Raw genomic sequence first — 20925 nt, 5'->3', positions numbered from 1 at the left:
GTTCCCTCCCATGGGAGGATCCCCATTCTCACGGCCCAGCCAGCCTGTCTGGTCCCCAAGACAGCTCTGGCCTCTGGAGCTGGTTCTTAACAGTTGTCGCTCAGCAGCTGTGTCCCTCCCCCACTGAGTCCCCAGGGCCTGGCTGGGACAGAGGTGGATGTGGCCCAGAGTTGGCCTTGAAGGGAGGGGTTGGGGCTGCCACCTTGTCCCCTGCTGGCTCCTCGAGGAATGGCAGCCCTGGCCTAAGTCCTGGTTGCTGGAGGGAGGAGGCCGAGTCAGCCCTGGAGCACGTCAGGACCTGTGACAGGGACACTGAGGTAGCCAAGCCGGCTTGCCACCACCCACGTCACGTGCCCTGCTGTGAACTTGAAGGGACAGGAGGGTGGGAAATGGCCAAAGGCCGTGGCCAGGCCCACACGCCCGCAAGTCCCCCAGCCCAGCACTGGGCACAGGGTGGGCAGGCCACAGAGCTCTAGGAAAGCCCCATGCTGAGGCGCATTTTCCTGTCCCCTGGGAGCCAAGTCTGTCCTCAGGAGAGATCGGGCAGCAGCCCCTCTGCCTCCTCCTCCTGGCCAGCCTGGCCCAGAGCTCTCTGGGACTTGGCTAAGCCTCCTTCAAGGGCGTCTGAAGGGAGCACTGTCCTGACTGCCAAGGTGGGGGCAGGGGCACAGGGCTGTCCCTGCCCAGCACAGCTTGGCCCCGTCATCTCCATGGAATGTCACCTGTGGGGCCAGGCAGGCTGAGCAACTGGCTGTCCTCCAGGGAGACGCCTCTTGGGAGCCCCCACCCTGGGCGCCACCCCACCCCACCCTGCCCCGCCCCACCCCACGTCTGGACGCACTCGAGGAAGTGGGGTGAGAACCCCCCCGGGCCCAGGTCAGCTTCCCTCAGGGTCCAGCCCAGCCTGGGCACAGCACATGGATGGGGCAGGATGCTGCCCGCCTGTTCTGGGCCCCCCCGCCCCCTGCTGAGAGCGTTGTCCCCTTCCCAGGGCCTCTGTAGGAGGGTGGGGCGGGGCCAGGCCTGCCCACGGGGTCCACCTTCTGCTCCAGCCAGAGGAGGGTCCTGTAGGGATCCCAGCTGGGGAAGGTGCAGGGGGCCTGGGAGACTGCCTCTCCGAAGCGGTGAAACCCTCACCCTTCCGTCCCTCCCAGCCACCCTCCCTAAAACTTCCCCTGACAGAGGGTGGCAGCCCCAGGCTCTTTGCATAATCCTGTGGCTTCGCTGTCTTCACCCAGCACCAGCGGACAGGGAAGGGCAGAGAAGGCCACCATGGCGACACTCCTCTCCCATCCGCAGCAGCGCCCTCCCTTCTTGCGCCAGGCCATCAAGATAAGGCGCCGCAGAGTCAGAGATCTACAGGATCCCCCGCCCCAAATGGCCCCGGAGGTAGGAGTGACCTCACTGGGGAGAGAGCTGGCCTTGGGGAGCACTGTGGTCTCGGGTACGGGTGCCCTGCTGTCTGGCCCCACCTCTCGAAGGCTGGGACTGGGGACCAGCGACCCTCCCCTGCCTACTCCACCCTGGGGAGAGCCCCCTGGGCCAGCAGAGCAGGGGCTGCCAGATGGACTCTGGGCCACTGTGGGCCTCAGGCCCTGTGGTCTGAGGCTCTCAGAACCCCTCCCTCCCGGTTGGCCTGACCCCATCCCCTACTCCTCCAGCTTCAGAGGAGCCGACTCCATTAGGTGGGGGTGTCCCTGCTGTGGGGTGAGCTGTTTAGGGAGCAGCAGACCCCCAGGCCGACGTGGCACCCCCCTCACCTCCGCTGCCGAGCCTCACTTCCGCTGCTGGGTGAGGAGCAGCTGCCACTGATAAGCAGAGCTGTTTCCTCTGGGGAAGGGAGGGAGGTGGGGTGCGGGTGTGGAGGGCTCGCGCTGCTGGGCGCCCATGGACCTCAGCCACGGCGGGCCCAGGGACGGACCTCCAGGAGGCCTGCTGGGGGAACAGGTGCGGGGCATCACTGGGGCTGGAGGCCGGGGTGCTGGGGCCCCCATACCCTTGGCCTGGTTCAGGCCTCAGAGGAGCCATTCCTGTCCATCTGAGCCTGCTCTGGGCCTCCCGGGACACTGCCTTTCCACCTTGCTCTGCAGATCCAGCCTCCATCCCACCACTTCTCCCCCGAGCAGGTAAGAGTCAGAGTGCTGGGGTGCAGAGAGGTGGGGAGGGCGGCTGTGTGTCCTCCTGCCGGCCAACGCTGATGGCAGCAAGCAACTTGCGGTGGGGAGGGGACTCCTGGGTCCCAACTCCCTCCGCTGCACAAGCCGCCCTTGTCCTGCCCATGGCGAGAGGTGTTGGTGCCAGGGGTGGCTGGTGGGGTCCCCAAGGTGACCCCGTGTGTCTCAGCGGGCCCTGCTCTACGAGGACGCACTCTACACTGTCTTGCACCGCCTGGGTCAGCCTGAGCCCAACCATGTGACGGAGGCCTCTGAGCTGCTGCGATACCTGCAGGAGGTGAGCCCGGCTCCCACCCCACCCCCCTTCCTGCAGCTGCCCTGTCCGGTGCCCCCAGCCACCCACCCGCCTGCTTCCCCACCAGGCCTTCCACGTGGAGCCCAAGGAGCACCAGCAGACACTGCAGCGGGTCAGGGAGCTTGAGGTAACCTGGGGCCAGGGTCCCCCTGGGCAAGGAGGGGCCTGGGAAGCCCAGCCCCCTCAGGGACTCAGGCCATCCCTCCTGTTCCTCCAGAAGCCAATATTTTGTCTGAAGGCAACAGTGAAACAGGCCAAGGGCATTCTGGGCAAAGATGTCAGTGGTGAGCATGGGGTGGGGTCCCCAAGGGGCTTCTTCCTGGCTCCTTCCTCTCCCATCACAGCCTGGCCCAGGACTCTTGGCGGGAGCACCCACCTCCAAGAAGCCCTGTAGCGCTGGCCCCCCATGCTGCTGGTCCCCTTCCCTCTCCCCCGGAGGAGGCTCAGCCCCGGGCGGGGGTGACGAGGGCCTCTCCCAGGGACCCAGCCGACTCCCTGGCTGCCTCATCTTCCCCACTCCTCCACAGGGTTCAGCGACCCCTACTGCCTGCTGGGCATTGAGCAGGGGGTAGGTGTGCCGGGGGGCAGTCCCGGGTCCCGGCAGCGGCAGAAGGCTGTGGTGAGGCACACCATACCCGAGGAGGAGACCCACCGCACGCAGGTCATCACCCAGACACTCAACCCCGTCTGGGACGAGACCTTCATCCTGTACGTGGCCGTGCTCCGGCCCCCACTCTATCCAGGTCTTTCCTGGGTAGCAGGGTCTGCCCCAGACAATGAGATGAGTAGGTGGTCCTGGCTCAGGGGAGGGGGTTTGGCCCTGGGCAAAGACTAGAGGAGAAGCCCATCTCCAGGCACGTTAGGTGGATAGTAGGTCAGATGGGACAGAACAACATCAATGCCACACGTGCTGATGGGGCAAGGAGGGTCAGGCCCTTGTGGGTGAGTCTGGGGGTGCCTGAAGCTGTACCTGAAAGGAGGCAGGGATGGGTGCAGTGGTTCCCACCTGTAATCCCAGCACTTTGGGAGGCCAGGAGACCGAGACCAGCCTGGCCAACATGGCAAAACCCCATCTCTACTAAAAATACAAAAAAGGCCGGGCGTGGTGGCTCACGCCTATAATCCCAGCACTTTGGGAGGCTGAGGAGGGCAGATCATGAGGTCAGGAGATTGAGACCATCCTGGCTAACACGGTGAAACCCCCTCTCTACTAAAATACAAAAAATTAGCCGGGCGTGGTGGCAGGCGCCTGTAGTCCCAGCTACTCGGAAGGCTGAGGCAGGGGAATCGCTTGAACCTGGGAGGCGGAGGTTGCAGTGAGCCGAGATAGCACCACTGCACTCCAGCCTGGTGACAGAGCGACACTCTGTCTCAAAAAAAAAAAAAAAATTAGTGGGGGCCAGGCGCAGGGACTCATGCCTGTAATCCCAGCACTTTTGGGAGGCCGAGGCAGGTGGATCACCTGAGGTCAGGAGTTTGAGACCAGCCTGGCCAACACAATGAAGGCCCACCTCTCCTAAAAGTACAAAAATTAGCCGGGCGTGGTGGTGCATGCCTGTAATCCCAGCTACTTAGGAGGCTGAGGCAGGAGAATCACTTGAACCCGGGAGGCGGAGGTTGCAGTGAGCCGAGATCACGCCACTGCACTCCAGCCTGGGTGACAGAGTGAGACTCTGTCTCAAAAAAAAAAAAAAAAGGCTGGGCGCGGTGGCTCACGCTTGTAATCCCAGCACTTTGGGAGGCCAAGGCGGGCGGATCACGAGGTCAGAAGCTCAAGACCAGTGTGGCCAACACAGTGAAACCCCGTCTCTACTAAAAATACAAAAATTAGCCAGGTGTGGTGTCGGGCACCTGTAATCCCAGCTACTTGGAAGGCTGAGGCAGGAAAATTGCTTGAACCCAGGAGGCGGAGGTTGCAGTGAGCTAGATCCTGCCACTGCACTCCTCCAGCCTGGGGGACAGAACTAGACTCCATCTCAAAAAAAAAAAAAAAAAAAGGGATGCGGCTGGGAGGAGGGAAGTTTGGCAGGGATAGGCTACAACTCCATGGCTCTGGGCTGTGGTCACTTATGGCTTCGTCTGGGGGCATCCACCCTCCAGGACCCTCAACCACGCCCTTTTCTCCATACAGGGAGTTTGAGGACATCACCAATGCGAGCTTTCATCTGGACATGTGGTGAGTGACCTGGCCTGCCCCTAGGGATGGGAAGGGAAGGGATCTGGGGTGAGAGAGGCGGAACCCCCTCCTGGAAGGGGTCGTAGGCACTCTCTCTGCTTCCTTCTCAAACCTCTGTCCTGCCAGGGACCTGGACACTGTGGAGTCTGTCCGACAGAAGCTTGGGGAGCTCACGGATCTGCATGGGCTTCGCAGGTTCGTGTTGCAGGGCTCACAGGGAAGGGGTTGGGGCTCCTTTTGCCCTCCATCCCCCAACATGCACACTGGATGCTGGGGTGCAGGCTCCTTTGGGGTCCAGGTGGCTGCGGCCGGGGGTGGATTCCAGCCTAATCCCTTCCGACCCTTGCTGCGTCCCCCTTATGGGACCCTGCCTGACGCAGGATCTTTAAAGAGGCCCGGAAGGACAAAGGCCAGGACGACTTTCTGGGGAACGTGGTTCTGAGGCTGCAGGTGAGGAGGATGAGGAAAGGGGCCCAGGAGCGAGGCAGAGGGAGGGGGTTGGGAGGGGTTCTGGGGAGAGGCTCTGTGTCCTCACAAAGCTGAGCCTGGGGTCCACCTCCTGTCGCCTCCGCTGCCCCGACTCTATGAGGTTCTGACGCTCACGGGCTGGGCATCCCCGCCTGTCAGGACCTGCGCTGCCGAGAGGACCAGTGGTACCCCCTGGAACCCCGCACTGAGACCTACCCAGACCGAGGCCAGTGCCACCTCCAGTTCCAACTCATCCATAAGCGGGTAGGTCGGGTACTGGGCCAGTGGCCGTGCCCAGCTCTTGCGGTGGTCTGCTGGGTTGCGGGGCTGGCTGCACCCAGTGTGAGGCCCTGTCTGCTCACAGAGGCCTCATTGCAGAGAGCCACTTCGGCCAGCCGCTCGCAGCCCAGCTACACCGTGCACCTCCACCTCCTGCAGCAGCTTGTGTCCCACGAGGTCACCCAGCACGAGGTATTGCCCTCCTGGGGCTGGGCGCAGCCGGGGCTGCCCTTCAGGTCCTGACACTCCTCCACCTGCTCCCCTCAGGCGGGAAGCACCTCCTGGGACGGGTCGCTGAGTCCCCAGGCTGCCACCGTCCTCTTTCTGCACGCCACACAGAAGGACCTGTCCGACTTCCACCAGTCCATGGCGTGAGTACACAGCCCTGGGCAGAACCCCTGAGCCACCAGCCCCCCATGCCCCCTGCCCTCCTCCAAGCCGGTAGCCCAAAGTGTAATTCTCAGCAGAGTTCCCTTTGGCCCAAAATGTGTGTTTTAAGTTTTGAATCAGTTGCCAATTTAAAAAAGTCTAGAGATTCGGCTGATGTGGTGGCTCACTCCTGTAATCCCAGGACTTTGGGAGGCTGAGGCAGGAGGATCACTTGAGCCCAGGATTTCAAGGCTGCAGTGAGCTATGATCACACCAACACTCCTGCCCGGATCACAGAGTGAGACCTCATTTCCAAAAAATATTAGAAAAAGCTATCTGGAGATTTGACATACCATCCAGATCTCCAGCTTCTCATGAAACACAAGTGCTGGAACTGCAGGGTCATCATTTTGCTGCTTTTTTTTTTTTTTTTGAAACGGAGTTTCACCCTTGTTGCCCAGGCTGGAGTGGAATGGTGCAATCTTGACTCACTGCATGCAACCTCTGCCTTCCAGGTTCAAGTGATTCTCCTGCCTCAGCCTCCCGAGTAGCTGGGATTACAGGCATGCGCCACCACGCCCAGCTAACTTTGTATTTTTAGTAGAGACGGGGTTTCTCCATGTTGGTCAAGCTGGTCTCGAACTCCCGACCTCAGGTGATCTACCTGCCTTGGCCTCTCAAAGTACTGAGATTATAGGCATGAGCCACTGCACCGAGCCATTTTGCTGCTTTTTTTTTTTTGAGACGGAGTCTTGCTCTTTCGCCCAGGCCGGAGTGCAGTGGCACCATCTTGGCTCACTGCAGGCTCCGCCTCCTGGGTTCACGCCATTCTCCTGCCTCAGCCTCCCGAGTAGCTGAGACTACAGGCGCCAGCCACCGCGCCCGGCTAATTTTTTGTATTTTTAGTAGAGAGGGGGTTTCACCGTGTTAGCCAGGATGGTCTCGATCTCCTGACCTCGTGATCCGCCCGCCTTGGCCTCCCAAAGTGCTGGGATTATAGGCGCGTGCCACCACGCCCAGCCTTTGCTGCTTTTTTGAGTGGACAGAGCAGAGCGATGTGTGTGCCTCTGCCCCTCATGGCTGCCATTGGGCCCACTTCAGTTGCTTTCGTCTCCTGAGTCCTGGGCATTTGAATTTGGACCCGGTCCCTAACCCCAGCCCCGCTTCCCAATGCCATAGCCTTCAACTCAGCAAAACTACGCGCCGATAAGGACAAATCTATGTTGAGGGCCACTCACGTCAAGTCCTAGGAATGCCGGGGAGGGCACAGGGGGTCACAGCCATTCCAGTGCATGTGAGTAGGGCAGAGATGGGACACAGCCGGCCGGGCACGGTGGCTCGCGCCTGGAATCCCAGCACTTTGGGAGGCTGAGACAGGCAGATCACTTGAAGTCAGGAGTTTGAGACAAGCCTGGCCAACATGGTGAAATCCCGTCTCTACAAAATATAGAAAAATTAGTCAGGTATGGGGGCGCATGTCTGTAATCCCAGCTACTCAGGAGGGTGAGGCATGAGAATCACTTGAACCCGGGAGGTGGAGGTTGCAGTGAGCTGAGATCGCACCACTGCACTCCAGCCTGGGCGACACAGCGAGGCTCTGTCTCAAAAAAAAAAAAAAAGAGATGGGACACAGCCAAGTGCTGGCCAGGGGAGGAACAGGAGCAGGATGCTGACTCAGGCCTGGGCTGTGACTTGGAGTCTGAGTGGGAGCGGAGGGAGCCCAGGGGAGTGCATTTCTGGGCTGGGGTCAGCTTGTATACTGCTAGGACCTCAGGCAGGTGGGTGATTCGGAGACAAGGGTGGAATGGTGGTGCGGCTGGAGACTGGAGCAGGCACCAGATGGGGAGGGGCCTGGTTTGCCTGCAGGGCCCAAGCACAGTAATGCAGGTGGCTGCAGTGTCCAATAGGGACTTCGGCCTGTCCCCAGGCTGCTCCTCTCCCCCATCCTCTGCCCTCCCACTGGACCTCGTTTGTGTGACATCCCCCCAAACCATCTGAAAGGAAGTTCTCGCTGATGCTTGCCACATGTGCACGAAGGCTCAGGTCCATAGATCCTATTTTTCTTTTCTTTTCTTTTTTTTTTTTTTTTTTGAGCTGGAGTTTCCCTCTTGTCACCCAGGCTGGAGTGCCATGGCACAATCTCAGCTCACTGCAACTTCTGCCTCCCAGGTTCAAGTGATTCTCTTGTCTCAGCCTCCCAAGTAGCTGGGACTACAGGTGCCTGCCATCACACCTGGCTAAATTTTGTATTTTTGGTAGAGATGGGGTTTCACCATGTTGGCCAGGCTGGTCTCAAACTCCTGACCTCAGGTGATCCACCCGCCTCGGCCTCCAAAAGTCCTGGGATTACAGGTGTGAGCCACCGTGCCCAGCTAATCCAATTTTTCAAAAACAGCAAGAAATCCTGAAGTTTTAAAATCACAAAGATCTCAATCTGGGCAATTTGAAAAGCATCTATGGAAACAAAGAAAAAAAATCCTGGCTGGTCACAGTGACTCATGTCTGTAATCCCAGCACTTTGGGAGGCCGAGGCGGGTGGATCACTTGAGGTCAGGTGTTCGAGACCAGCCTGGCCAACATGGTGAAACCCCATCTCTACTAAAAATAAAAAATTTAGCTGGGCATGGTGGTACATGCCTGTAGTCCCAGCTACTTGGGAGGCTGAGGCTGGAGAATCGCTTGAACCCAGGAGGCGCAGGTTGCAGTGAGCCGAGATCACGCCACTGCACTTCAGCCTGGGTGACGGAGTGAGACTACATCTCAAAAAAAACAAAACAAAACAAAAACAATCCTGCATGTCCTGTTGAGCCACTAGTTTTCAGCCTGTACTGGTGGATGGTTCTCCACCAGGGGCCCTGGAGGAGGGAGGTGATTCCCCCCACCTGAGGCCGGGTGAACAGGGGAAGGCAATTTCCTCCTCCCTGTCCAGCTGAGGGCTTCCTGTCCCCTGCAGGCAGTGGCTGGCCTACAGCCGCCTCTACCAGAGCCTGGAGTTCCCCAGCAGCTGCCTCCTGCACCCCATCACCAGCATCGAGTACCAGTGGATCCAGGGTCGGCTCAAGGCAGAACAGGTAGGCATGCAGTGGCAAGGGGCACGGGGCAGGCAGGGCTCAGGGAAGAGGCAGGGGAGCAGCAGCAGCTGTCTAGGCCCCTAAAGCATCTCCTGGCTCTTCAGCAGGAGGAGCTGGCCGCCTCATTCAGCTCCCTGCTGACCTACGGCCTCTCCCTCATCCGGAGGTTCCGCTCTGTCTTCCCCCTCTCTGTCTCGGACTCCCCAGCCCGGCTGCAGTCTCTTCTCAGGTCAGTGGCTGCCTTCCTCTTCCTCGGTGGGGTCAGGGATGAGGGAGCAGCTGGGGTGCCTGCAGGAGTGGGAGAATTGTCGGAGGAGTGAGTGCAGTGTGGGGCAGCAGGCACTTTCGACACAGCTCTTTCCGTCTTGCAGGGTCCTGGTACAGATGTGCAAGATGAAGGCCTTTGGAGAACTGTGCCCCAACACCGCCCCATTGCCCCAGCTGGTGACTGAGGCCCTGCAGGTATGGTACTCGCGCTGGGGATGGGGGAGACCAGCGCCTGGGCCTGGCAGTCCCTCCCTGCTCACTGCCTCTTTGTCGACAGACTGGCACCACTGAATGGTTCCACCTGAAGCAGCAGCACCATCAACCCATGGTGCAGGTGAGGGGCTGGGCAAGGGGGAGGGCAGGGGGGCACGGGGGGTGGTGCCTGCCTCTGGCAGCCCTGCCCAACCCACCTCTGTCTCTGCAGGGCATCCCGGAGGCAGGCAAGGCCTTGCTGGGCCTGGTACAGGATGTCATTGGCGACCTGCACCAGTGCCAGCGCACATGGGACAAGATCTTCCACAAGTGAGCAGATAGCCAGGTCGGGAGGTAGTGGGGCATTGCCTCAGAGCCGGAACCATGGGGACCCTGGTGTATGCCACTGGGTGACACCTGCTGCCTTTCCTCCAGTACCCTCAAGATCCACCTCTTCTCCATGGCTTTCCGGGAGCTGCAGTGGCTAGTGAGTCCCTCCACCGTCTCTAGGGCATGCCCTCCGACAAAGCTGTGGGCCCCGCCCTCACACCTTTCCTTTGCAGGTGGCCAAGCGGGTGCAGGACCACACGACGGCTGTGGGTGATGCAGTGTCCCCAGAGATGGGCGAGAGTCTGTTCCAGCTCTACATCAGCCTCAAGGAGCTCTACCAGCTGCGCATGAGCTCCTCAGAGAGGTGGGCAGCAGGCCAATTGTGGGCGGCTGCAGGGGCACAGGGGAGGGGAGGGTGGACGAGGCCCCAGGGCCCATGGTGGCCCCAGCCTTCCCGACGCTGAGCCCCGGCAATCCCCAGGGATGGAGTTCTGGCCCTGGATAATTTCCACCGCTGGTTCCAGCCGGCCATCCCCTCCTGGCTGCAGAAGACGTACAACGAGGCCCTGGCGCGGGTGCAGCGCGCTGTGCAGATGGATGAGGTGGGGGCGTGGCCAGGGCGGGGGGCGGGGCCCCGGTTTGGGGGTGAGGCTTGGGTTCTGCCTGGACCTCCAAAGCGTAGTAAAAGCCAGTAACCCGCTCTGAACATCCCTTTTGGGTGCACTTGAGTCCAGTTTTGTGCAAAACGCTGCCTCGATATCCTTGGGGCTGTGGCTTCACTTTGCCTGAGATCCTGCAGCCTGGGGGTCTGGGCGGAGCCGTGCTTGTCTCTTGTGAAGCTCCCTGCCCAGCTCTGTGCCTGGTGATGGTAGCTGCTCTATGAATGAAGGAAGGAGGGAAGGGGGTGGATTTGGCAGTATCCTGAGTCCTCCTTTCTTCCCCCAGCTGGTGCCCCTGGGTGAACTGACCAAGCACAGCACATCAGCGGTGGATCTATCCACCTGCTTTGCCCAGATCAGCCACACTGCCCGGCAGCTGGACTGGCCAGACCCAGAGGAGGCCTTCATGATTACCGTCAAGTTTGTGGAGGTGCGGCATCTTCCACGTGTCCTTCCCCCTCTTTCTAGAACAGCCACACTACCACCCACCGTTTCTCCCGTGCTCTCACCCAGGCAGCCTCCCAAGGCCTATATTCTAAATCCCCCAAGTCGCTGAAATTCCCATGCCCTCCCACCTGCCCTTCCTGGATGCCCCACCCATGGATCAGTTCCGTCTGTCCAACCCCACCCTAGGACACCTGTCGCCTGGCCCTGGTGTACTGCAGCCTTATAAAGGCCCGGGCCCGCGAGCTCTCTTCAGGCCAGAAGGACCAAGGCCAGGCAGCCAACATGGTAAGGCCAGAGCTGGGGCTGGGAGTCTAGCTGGGTGTGGGGACCAGCCTGGGCACAGTTCAGGAAGCTCTGCATCTCTGTCTCAGCTGTGTGTGGTGGTGAATGACATGGAGCAGCTGCGGCTGGTGATCGGCAAGTTGCCTGCCCAGCTGGCATGGGAGGCCCTGGAGCAGCGGGTAGGGGCCGTGCTGGAGCAGGGGCAGCTGCAGAACACGCTGCATGCCCAGCTGCAGAGTGCGCTGGCCGGGCTGGGCCATGAGATCCGCACTGGCGTCCGCACCCTGGCCGAGCAGGTACCTTGTCCGACCGCACAGTCACCCCATCCCATCCCGTCTTCAGCCTACCTGGCTCCAGCAGCACCTGGGCCAAGGTCCAACCCTGACCCCTTCGTGCGTCTAAACTCAGGCCCTAAGGAACTCTCCCATCCCCAACTCATGCCCTGACCTCCCTCCTTCTTCCGTTTTGTGTCTCCAGTTGGAGGTGGGCATCGCCAAGCACATCCAGAAACTGGTGGGCGTCAGGGAGTCCGTCCTGCCTGAGGATGTAAGTGGCCCTTCTGCCTGCTGGCCTTCACCACCCTGCCAGCTCTGTAGATCTGGGGTCATTGAAGGCCTTGGTGTCAAAGATAAGTCCCCCAGACCAGGCAAAGCATGTTCTCTCCCTGGGCCTCAGTTTCCTCCTGGGATGCTCATAGGAACGGGTTGGGTCACTCCACCGGCTGTCCCAGCACTGACAGTCAATGAGGGGGCTGCAGTTGGGGAGGGCTTAGACTTTGCAGCCAAACAGGCCAGGGTGCACATCCTTCTCAGCTGCCTCCTAGCTTTGCCGTCCTGTTCACACAAGCCAGCTGACCTGTAAGTGGGGGCATATCATGATGCACACCTTCGACTGGCGGGTAGAAGGATATTCATTCATTCACCAACTATTTATTAGGTCCCCACTTTGTCCTATGCATTGATTTAAGCACTGGGGATAGGTCAGTGAACAATATGACAAAATACCTGCTTTCCTGGAGCTCACTTTCTAGTAGTGGAGGTGAAAAAAGAGCTACATAGTGAGTATCCATAACTATAGTGATAGTTATAGCTATTAACTCTGCACAGGCGTGTATGCGCGTGCACACACATGCAGTGTGCTAGATAATGATAAGTCTACAGAGAAAATTTAAAACAGAGAAGCGGCTGAGAAGTGTCAGAGGGTTGTATTTTTAGATGGTGGCCAGGGAAGGCAGTGACAACTGAGTGAAGACCTACAGGAAGCAAGGGGAGGAGGCATGAGAAGTTCTAGGGGAGGAGCATTCCGGGCAGAGGGAACGGCAAGGGCAGAGACCCTGAAGCAGGACCATGCCTGGAAGGTTCCAGGGCTGTAGAGGAGGCCAGTGTGGCTGGGACAGGCTGAGCAACGGAGAGGGGAAGGCAGAGAGGTGGGCAGGCCGGCCTCTTACAGACACTACAAACTGCTCTCACAGAACGGTTCCCAGCCCTGTTTCCTCCCTCCAGGTCAGGGGAAGGGGATGGGGGTGGGGCCAACATGGGCCGGAACCACACCTGCTCCCCATCTCCCTCCCCAGGCCATTCTGCCCCTGATGAAGTTCCTGGAGGTGGAGCTTTGCTACATGAACACCAACTTGGTGCAGGAGAACTTCAGCAGGTCTGTAGCAGCCCCTGCCCTGGGCGCGCTCGCCACCTCACCTTCTCCTCCCACGGCCCCTCCTTCCTGGGCCCCAGCATCCGTTCTGAGGAGTGGAGGTGAATCCCTTTGGTGACCTCCCTTATGGGGTGCAACAGGCTCTGCTAAGGCTCGCTGCAGGGACGGGGAGCTTGCCACTTCTCAGGCCTCCCCATTTCCTGCTGCCTAGCTCTGAGTGCTTTGAGTTCTTCCTTAGGCTGAGCCAAAATCTACCTGTCCTTTCTCCTTTAGTCCCAGGCCTGTCTTCAGGGCCTCCCTGACTGCTCCTCTGCCCCCATTAGGTTACAGGTGGTCCCTGCCCACGGTGCAGGGAGAACTTCTAGCTAGGGTGTCTTATAGCAGGGACCCAGCATGCCAGGCAACAGGCGGTGGAGTCCAGCACATGGGCTCTGGACCACCTGGGTTCAGACTCCGGCTTCATCACTGCTTAGCAGCCTTGGGCAAGTTCCTGGTGCAGATGAGAGTAGTTCTGGCTTCTGTTGAGGATTAAATGGGTCATGTGAGGTGCTGAGCGTGGTGTCGGTACAAAGGAAGTGGTCAGTGACTATTAGCGGTAGTGACGATGACGATGACAGCACCCCACCTCCCTGTGGAATCTGGGCCCTGAAGAGGCCGCAGCCCTCCTAGAGTTCTGTTCCACCCCCAGAGGTATAAGCCAGGGCCCCTTGGAGCCCGGCTGTTTTTATTTCTTAAACCATGTATATATATTTTTTATTTTTTTGAGACGGAGTCTCGCTCTGTCGCCCAGGCTGGAGTGCAGTGGCACGATCTCAGCTCACTGCAACCTCCGCCTCCGGGTTCAAGTGATTCCCTGCCTCAGCCTGCTGAGTAGCTGGGACTACAGGTGCATGCCATTATGTCTGGCTAATTGTTTTTTTGAGATGGAGTCTTGCTCTGTTGCCAGGCCAGAATGCAGTGGTGCAATCTTGGCTTACTGCAACCTCCGCCTCCTGGGTTCAAGCGATTCTCCTGCCTCAGCCTCCCAAGTAGCTGGGACTACAGGCACGCGCCACAATGCCTGGCTAATTTTTGTATTTTTAGTAGAGACGGGGTTTCACCATGTTGGCCAGGATGGTCTCAATCTCTTGACCTCCTGATCCACCCACCTCGACCTCCCAAAGTGCTGGGATTACAGGCATGAGCCACCGCGCCCGGCCTGGTTCTGTCTTAAATCATGGTTGTCACTGGGGGCCTGACCTCCTCCGTCTCCAGCCTTGTTTGTGGGTTCCGTTAGTCTGCTGGGGAGGATTCTTCACTGAGGTTGAGAGGTGTGTTGGATAGGACTGACCCCACCTGCCCCTTGCTGGTCCTGTACCCACCCTCTCCCCAGCCTCACCTGGGGTGGGAGGAGCTGGGGTGGGGCTGGGTCACTGAGGCCTCCCCTTTCTCAAGAGCATCTTTGCTTCCTCCTCCGCCACCGCCCTGCCGTGCTGTGTCCGCATCCCTCCGGCCCCCGCGCCAGCCTCCTGACCCTGCTCTGGACCCACACGCTCACAGTGCTGGTGGAGGCGGCCGCCTCCCAGCGCAGCTCATCCCTGGCTTCCAACAGGCTGAAGATTGCCCTGCAGGTAACAGAACCGGTCACAGCAATGATAACCCTGGTGGGAGGGTGCCTGGGGTCACCTCTGATATCTCCCCCAGAACCTGGAGATCTGCTTCCACGCTGAGGGCTGTGGCCTGCCACCCGAGGCCCTGCACACTGCCACCTTCCAGGTAGGGGCTTTGGGTGAGCTTCCCCGTAGGAGGTCCGGGGAGCCTGTCTTTTGGCACTCACCTATGTCCAAGGTCGGCTACATAATTTATGGGGCCCAGTACAAAATGAAAAACTGGGCCCCTTATTCAAAAGTTATTACAAATTTTAGAACGGTGACGACAGAACCTGAAACCAAGCCTGGGTCCTCCTAAGCACAGGGGCCCTGTGTGCCCACATGCGGGGTGGGGTCGGGGAAGCATGCCTGTGAAGCCAGCCCTGTCTGTGCCTCTCCTGCTGTCTGTCTGGCCTGAGGGTGACCCCAGCCCGTTGTCCCATGACCCAATACTTTCCATTTCAAACGGACATGTTACCCTTGACGGTGAGCTCCTGGAGGGCAGGCCTGGGCTGTGGTTGGGCGTGCAGTCCAGGTGGATCCTTAGCTGTATGTGTTCCCAGGCTCTGCAGAGGGACCTGGAGCTGCAGGCGGCCTCCAGCCGGGAACTCATCCGGAAGTACTTCTGCAGCCGAATCCAGCAGCAGGTGAGGCCTCTCCCTCGAGCTGTGCCCTCTGCAGGCCCTGCAGCACCTCGCTCCCGCTGTGACCCTGCTAACCCTGCCCCTGCTCCCCACCCCAGGCAGAAACCACCTCTGAGGAGCTGGGGGCTGTGACAGTCAAGGCCTCCTACCGCGCCTCTGAGCAGAAGCTGCGTGTGGAGCTGCTCAGCGCCTCCAGCCTGCTGCCCCTGGACTCCAATGGTGAGTGGAGGCTGCCCTTTGGCCACTCTCCATGGTCCCGTCCTGGCCCTACTGTCTCAGCGACCCTGGGGGCTTTGCTCACCCTGCAGGAGCTCTGGGTGCATTTCCTCCAGTTACCAGGAGGGGTCAGTGCCGCTGAGCAGAGCATAGCTGCTGGGGTGGGGTGCCTGAGAGACCCTCAGCTGACGCACACTCCCCGGCCACTTACCAGGCTCCAGCGACCCCTTTGTCCAGCTGACCTTGGAGCCCAGGCATGAGTTCCCTGAGCTGGCGGCCCGGGAGACCCAGAAGCACAAGAAGGACCTTCACCCATTGTTTGATGAGACCTTTGAATTGTGAGTGGGTCCCGTTCTTCTCCTAGTCCCTCCCCTCATCTCCCCCCACTGGGCTCCCTCAGGCCTGCTCCTCCTGGCTGGGGCCAAGGGGCTCCCCTGAGATGGCCACATTTGGGCCCAAGGGATGGGGCACCTGGGACAAGAGTTTGCAGCTGGATGTGGTGGCTCACACCTGTCATCACAGCACTTTGGGAGGCCGAGGCAGGTGGATCACTTGAGGTCAGGAGTTCAAGACCAGCCTGGCCAACAGTCTCTACTAAAAATACAAAATTAGCCAGGCATGATGGTGGGCACCTGTAATCCCAGCTACTTGGGAGGCTGAGGCAGGAGAATTGCTTAACCCAGGAGGCAGAGGCTGCTGAGATGGTGCCACTGCACTCCAGCCTGGGTGACAGAGTGAGACTCCATCTCAAAAAAAAAAAAAAAAAAAAAAGAAAGAGGGCCAGGCGCGGTGGCTAACGCCTGTAATCCCAACACTTTGGGAGGCCAAGGCGGGCGGATCACGAGGTCAGGAGATCGAGACCATCCTGGCTAACATGGTGAAACCCCGTCTCTACTAAAAACAAAAAATTAGCTGGGTGTGGTGGGACACGCCTGCAATCCCAGCTACTCGGGAGGCTGAGGCAGGAGAACCACTTGAACCCGGGAGGCGGAGGTTGTAGTGAGCCAAGATGGCGCCACTGCACTCCAGCCTGGGTGACAGAGCAAGACTCCATCTCAGAAAAAAAAGTTTGCTTCCCTTGGGGGAAGGGGTGGACTCCCAGGTGTTTAACTTAGGGACTTCCAGGGAAGGGTCCTGTCTCTGAGGTTCTCAGTAACCTGCTCCTAGTTCCTCAGCACAGGTGAACAGGGAACACAGGACCGCTGGTTTAAAGCATCAGCCCACGGTCAGAGCAGGCATTGCACCACATGGCTGAGAGGTGCCAGGCTGAGAGCTGGCTTTGCAGTCCAAACCCTGGCTGGTTCCCAACACCAAGTGGGTGAACCCATGTGCCGAGGCTGGGGTGGCTGTGCTGGGGCTGGCAGCAGAGCCCTGACTCTCCCCGCAGCCTGGTGCCTGCTGAGCCGTGCCGCAAGGCTGGGGCATGCCTCCTGCTCACCGTGCTGGACTACGACACGCTGGGGGCTGACGACCTGGAAGGCGAGGCTTTCCTGCCGCTGCGTGAGGTGCCCGGGCTGAGTGGCTCTGAGGAGCCTGGTGAGGTGCCTCAGACCCGCCTGCCCCTCACGTACCCCGCACCCAACGGTAGGCCTGAGCCCGGGGCAGGGTGGTGCGGGGACGGGAGCCTGTAAAGCTCAGGCAGGGGCCCCAGAGAGGTGATGCCAGGGTCGGAGAACAGCTTCCCTGGAGACGGGAGCCAGTGGGACAGCCACGGCCCATCTCTCGGTCTAATCAAGAGACCAGTGAACTTTAAGCTAAGTGTAACGTGACTCTCCTTGCATGGGGAAGTCACCAAGAAGTTTAACTGGGGAGAAGGGCCTGGATCTCACTCGGCGGGGCCACATCCCTGCAGAGCATTTTTGATACCAGCGACGGTCTGATGCTTGTGCACTTATTATGAGCAAGTGCTAAGCACTTTATGCATTCCAGCCAACGAAGCAGATATTATTAGCACTCTTTTACAGATGAGTAAACCGAGGCATGAAAAGGTTAACTTGCTAGCTTTAGGTTCTCGTATAAAAAGGTAATAGTCAAACCTCAGGCACATCTCAGCCCCTCGCTGCAGTCAGGACAGTGTCCCAGCAGCACTCTGTCTGTTACGCGACCGGATGCGTCTGTCAGACCACCTCCTGGGCTGGGCTGGCACGGATCTGTCACTTCTTTCCTTCCAGGTTGTTGGGGAGATGGAGCAGTGTTGTGTACCCCCCCCACACACTCTTCTCTGCCACCACCAGGCACTGCCCTCTCCCCTGGCATCTGACCCCCAAACCCCTCTCTCCGCAGGGGACCCAATCCTGCAGCTGCTGGAGGGCCGGAAGGGTGACCGAGAGGCCCAGGTCTTTGTGAGGCTGCGGCGGCACCGGACCAAGCAGGCCTCCCAGCATGCCTTGCGGCCGGCACCGTAGCCGTAGAGGTTTGCGGTGGGGACTTGCAAGGGCTTTCCTGTAGGGTCTGGGGCTTCCCCGCCACATCGCGGCCCTCCAGCCTGGCCTAACACTTGGGGAGCCCCAGCATGCAGAGTGCCCAGAGTGCAGACCTCCCCTGCCTCCCATGGTGATGGGGGCTCAGCAGCGACATCTCTACTCCTGCCTCCCTGCCTCCAGCCCTGGCTGCAATGTCTCTACCACATCCCAGCACCAGGGGGAGCAAACCCTGCCCCTGCCCGCCTCTCAGAAAAGCTGCTGTGGTGGGCAGGGGATTGGGCCATCTGTCTCCTGGCCCTGGCCCATCTGCCTCCTGGCCTTCCTGTTCCAGCCACTGGGGTGGGGGCCAGGTTCACTGGGACCAGGGCTACAGGCACAGAGTCTCCTGGGAAAGGGAGAGGGGACCCTGCCAAAGATGAGGCTCCAGCTGCCCTAGGGGGAGGGTGGTGGCCATTACTAGAGGGAGCCTGGGTCCTCTCCCCAGGGGCTGCCAGCATCCAGGCCAGGAAGCCTGGAGCCAAGAACCTTCTGGCTCTGAGGGAGCAAGAGCTGGCAGGCAGCGGGGCTGGCACAGACAGACGGAAGCAGAAAGGACAGTTTGGCCGCTGTGTCTGCTGCGCACGCCCCCTCCCCGGACAGCACCTGCCACCTAGAAACTTTCTTAGCAAAAAAATTAATAAAAACAAATCCATTGTCCTCTTAAAATATGCCTTTGGCCTACAGTGGGGCCCGGAATGCGAGCCAGGCCGGGTAGCTTCCTCCCCAGCCCTCAGGGGACTTTGAGCTACCGCCACCTTGGGGTAGCTACAAAGCAGGGGAGTAGGTGTGGAAATAACTGAGGCAGAGGCAGGGCTAGGGTGATTTTTGGCTGTGGGCTTTGAATAAATTGCTTTACCAGGCATACCAGTTCCTGTGGTGACACCCAGGACAGGGACCCGTTCCTCGGGGGAGCACAGTGAGCAGGGGCCTCCCAGGGGTGCAGGTTGAGGCTGAGGGGCTGCTCTTGAGACAGTAGGGCGTAGAGGAGCTGGGTCCCTCCCCTGCCTGGGGGGGTGTCAGAACCTGAGGCCTGGTCATCACGTCATCCTAGCTGTGTGACCCTGGTTCCATGTCGGAACCTCTGAGTCTGCATAAAATGAGGACAGGAGTCGAGGTTAGCTGAGATGACATCCAAGGCCCGAGACCATGCAAAGAGGATCCCACCAGGGTGTTTTCTCACCCCCACCGCACAGCCTAGTTGAGGAGGTGGGAGGGAGGACATACCTCTTAGGCCTCAGCCCCTCATCCCTCAGGGGCAGGGTGGGGTGAAGAAGGCAGAAGGCAGGACTTCCTCTGGGTCCTACCAGCAAATCATCCCAATGGGAAGGCACTGGGTTTTTTGTTTTCGTGATGGAGTCTCACTCTGTCGCCCAGGCTGGAGTGCAATGGGGCAATCTCAGCTCACTGCAACCTCTGCGTCCCGGGTTCAAAGGATCCTCCTGCCTCAGCCTCCTGAGTAGCTGGAACTACAGGCATGTGCCACCACACCTGGCTAATTTTTGTATTTTTTTTTTTTAGTAGAGACGGGGTTTCACCATTTTGGCCAGGCTGGTCTCGAACTCCTGACCTCAAGTGATCTGCCCGCCTCAGCCTGTTTTTGTTTTTGAGATGGGATCTCACTCTGTCACCCAAGCTGGAGGCAGCTGTGCAATCATGGCTCACTGCAGCCTCGACCTCCTGGGCTCAAGTGATCCTCCCACCTCAGCCTCCCTAGTAGCTGGGACCACAGGCATGCGCCACCATGCCCAGTTGGGAAGACACTGTTCCTCTGAGAAACAGTTACGGGCCCTATTGCCAGTCACCGCTAACCACACAGCCCTAAAGAGTCCTAGGGCCTGGGAGGCCTCTATGTCCAAGGCTAAGGGTCCCTGTGTCATCAACCCCTAGGCCTAGGTGGGAGAGCACTTGAACTGTCTTGGGGCCTGATGGGTCCAGGAAGTTTCCGGCCCTCTCCAGCTGCCTTACCACAGCTCAGGGGTGTGGGCACCAGCCGTTTCCATGGCTGAGGCAAGGCTCCTGGCCCACCTCATAGTTCAGAGGCCCTCTTTTGGGACCCACTCCCCCTCACCCCCATGTAAACAAGCTACCACTGCAAGTTCATATTTTATTTCCAATAGGTTTGGAGCTTTGTTGATTTTTGCATTTTTGTAAAAAAGGAAAAAGTTTTCACTTAATTCATTGAAAGCCCTTTCGTGCTGAGCCCAAGTGGGAGCCTGGGCCAGGACCAGACCCTCTCAGCCCTCTTGTTCCTACCCCAGACACCCGGTGCTGGGGGTGCGGCTGCTCCCCTCCGCCCACTCTGCCCTCCCGCCCCTGCTGCATCTCTCTCTGTACAGAACAATTTTTAAAATGGAAGCTAAGACACAATATACACTGGACAGGCACACACACACGCACACAGGCGTCCGCCCAGAACAGGGCGGGACACCAGCTGCACTCAGAGAGCACCAAGGAATGCATACGGAGCCCCTCCGGGTAGGAGGGCAGGGCCTGGGCCCCCTTGGTCCTCAGTCCGCACTCCTCCCCGCCAATTGCCCTGCTAGCTGCCAGAGAGGGGAGGGGGCAGGGAGAGCTGGGGGCAGCTGGTTGGGGGCGGTGGTCATAGAATGAGTACCAGCCTGGTAGGCGGCCCTGGGGCCAGGGAGGCTCTTGTGGGGAGTCCGGGGAGGGGCGGGTGGGGGAAGGACTGAGGGTGGACCCTCAGGAACCTGAGGGCTGGAACTCCTGGGCCTTGCCCCTCAAGGAGCTTCAAGGGCCCAGGTGTCGGGAGTGGGGCTGGCCCTGCAGCACTGGCCTCCAGCCCTTGCTGTTCTCCCCAAGACTAAATTAACATTTGGTAAACTTAGGAGCTAAGCCAGCTGAGACCCCCAGCACTCCCCCTCGGGCCTCCCTGAGGCCCTCGCAGCTGGGGGCCAGGCCTGCTCTGGGGGACCCACGTCTTCCACACTCCACCCTTGCCCTGGCAAGGAGGTAGGGGGAGCAGGGCCTGCCCTGAGGGCTTCTCCCCTCCCCTTAGTGCCTTCCAGTCCCACCCTTCCCTGCTCAGGCCCCAGGAAGAAGTTAAAAATAGTTAGTTCCTACATTAAAAAAGAGACAGAACCAGATTCTCTGCCAAAAGGCCAGTGGGAGAAGAGGGGATGTCATCTCTGCAGTGGGAAGGGCAGGGAGTGGGTAGGGGAGGACTGCAAAATAGTTTCTTCTTTTAAAAAGTGCTTGGTAAGTCTTTTAAAGTGTGTGTCTATATCTATGTACAGATATACACACAGACACTGTCCACACCACCACGCATACCTGCACACATACGGAAATGTATACA

The 20925-nt window shown here is 59.4% G+C and overlaps 1 protein-coding gene across 18 annotated transcripts; it reads left to right on the top strand.

Moving 5' to 3' along the window:
• The first annotated feature begins 584 nt into the window (after positions 1-584).
• On the top strand, positions 585-18275 carry UNC13D (unc-13 homolog D). Of its 18 annotated transcripts, XM_063799294.1 has the most exons (34): positions 585-854; positions 1239-1389; positions 2091-2126; positions 2344-2451; positions 2537-2596; positions 2687-2753; positions 2997-3177; positions 4601-4645; positions 4772-4840; positions 5026-5095; positions 5273-5377; positions 5492-5584; positions 5660-5763; positions 8715-8832; positions 8937-9061; positions 9204-9294; positions 9377-9433; positions 9524-9621; positions 9727-9778; positions 9855-9985; positions 10103-10223; positions 10567-10710; positions 10914-11012; positions 11099-11305; positions 11487-11555; positions 12583-12662; positions 14164-14269; positions 14343-14414; positions 14851-14934; positions 15030-15150; positions 15362-15485; positions 16535-16731; positions 17431-17560; positions 18055-18275. In XM_063799294.1, exons 2-33 carry the CDS (start codon positions 1273-1275, stop codon positions 17550-17552), a joined length of 3273 nt encoding a protein of 1090 aa, XP_063655364.1. In that variant the 5' UTR covers positions 585-854; positions 1239-1272; the 3' UTR covers positions 17553-17560; positions 18055-18275. The 18 variants fall into 18 exon arrangements, with proteins under 18 accessions (XP_063655364.1, XP_063655359.1, XP_063655362.1 ...); XM_063799289.1 differs by having other exon boundaries at positions 605-876; positions 8940-9061; positions 17431-18275; XM_063799288.1 differs by having other exon boundaries at positions 606-876; positions 17431-18275.
• Positions 18276-20925: the final 2650 nt, after the last annotated feature.

Source organism: Pan troglodytes, chromosome 19 (genome assembly GCF_028858775.2).
Source record: "Pan troglodytes isolate AG18354 chromosome 19, NHGRI_mPanTro3-v2.0_pri, whole genome shotgun sequence".
NCBI classification, from domain to species: domain Eukaryota; kingdom Metazoa; phylum Chordata; class Mammalia; order Primates; family Hominidae; genus Pan; species Pan troglodytes.
Note: the sequence above shows the minus strand (reverse complement) of the source record. Positions and strands in the feature narration are given on the sequence as shown.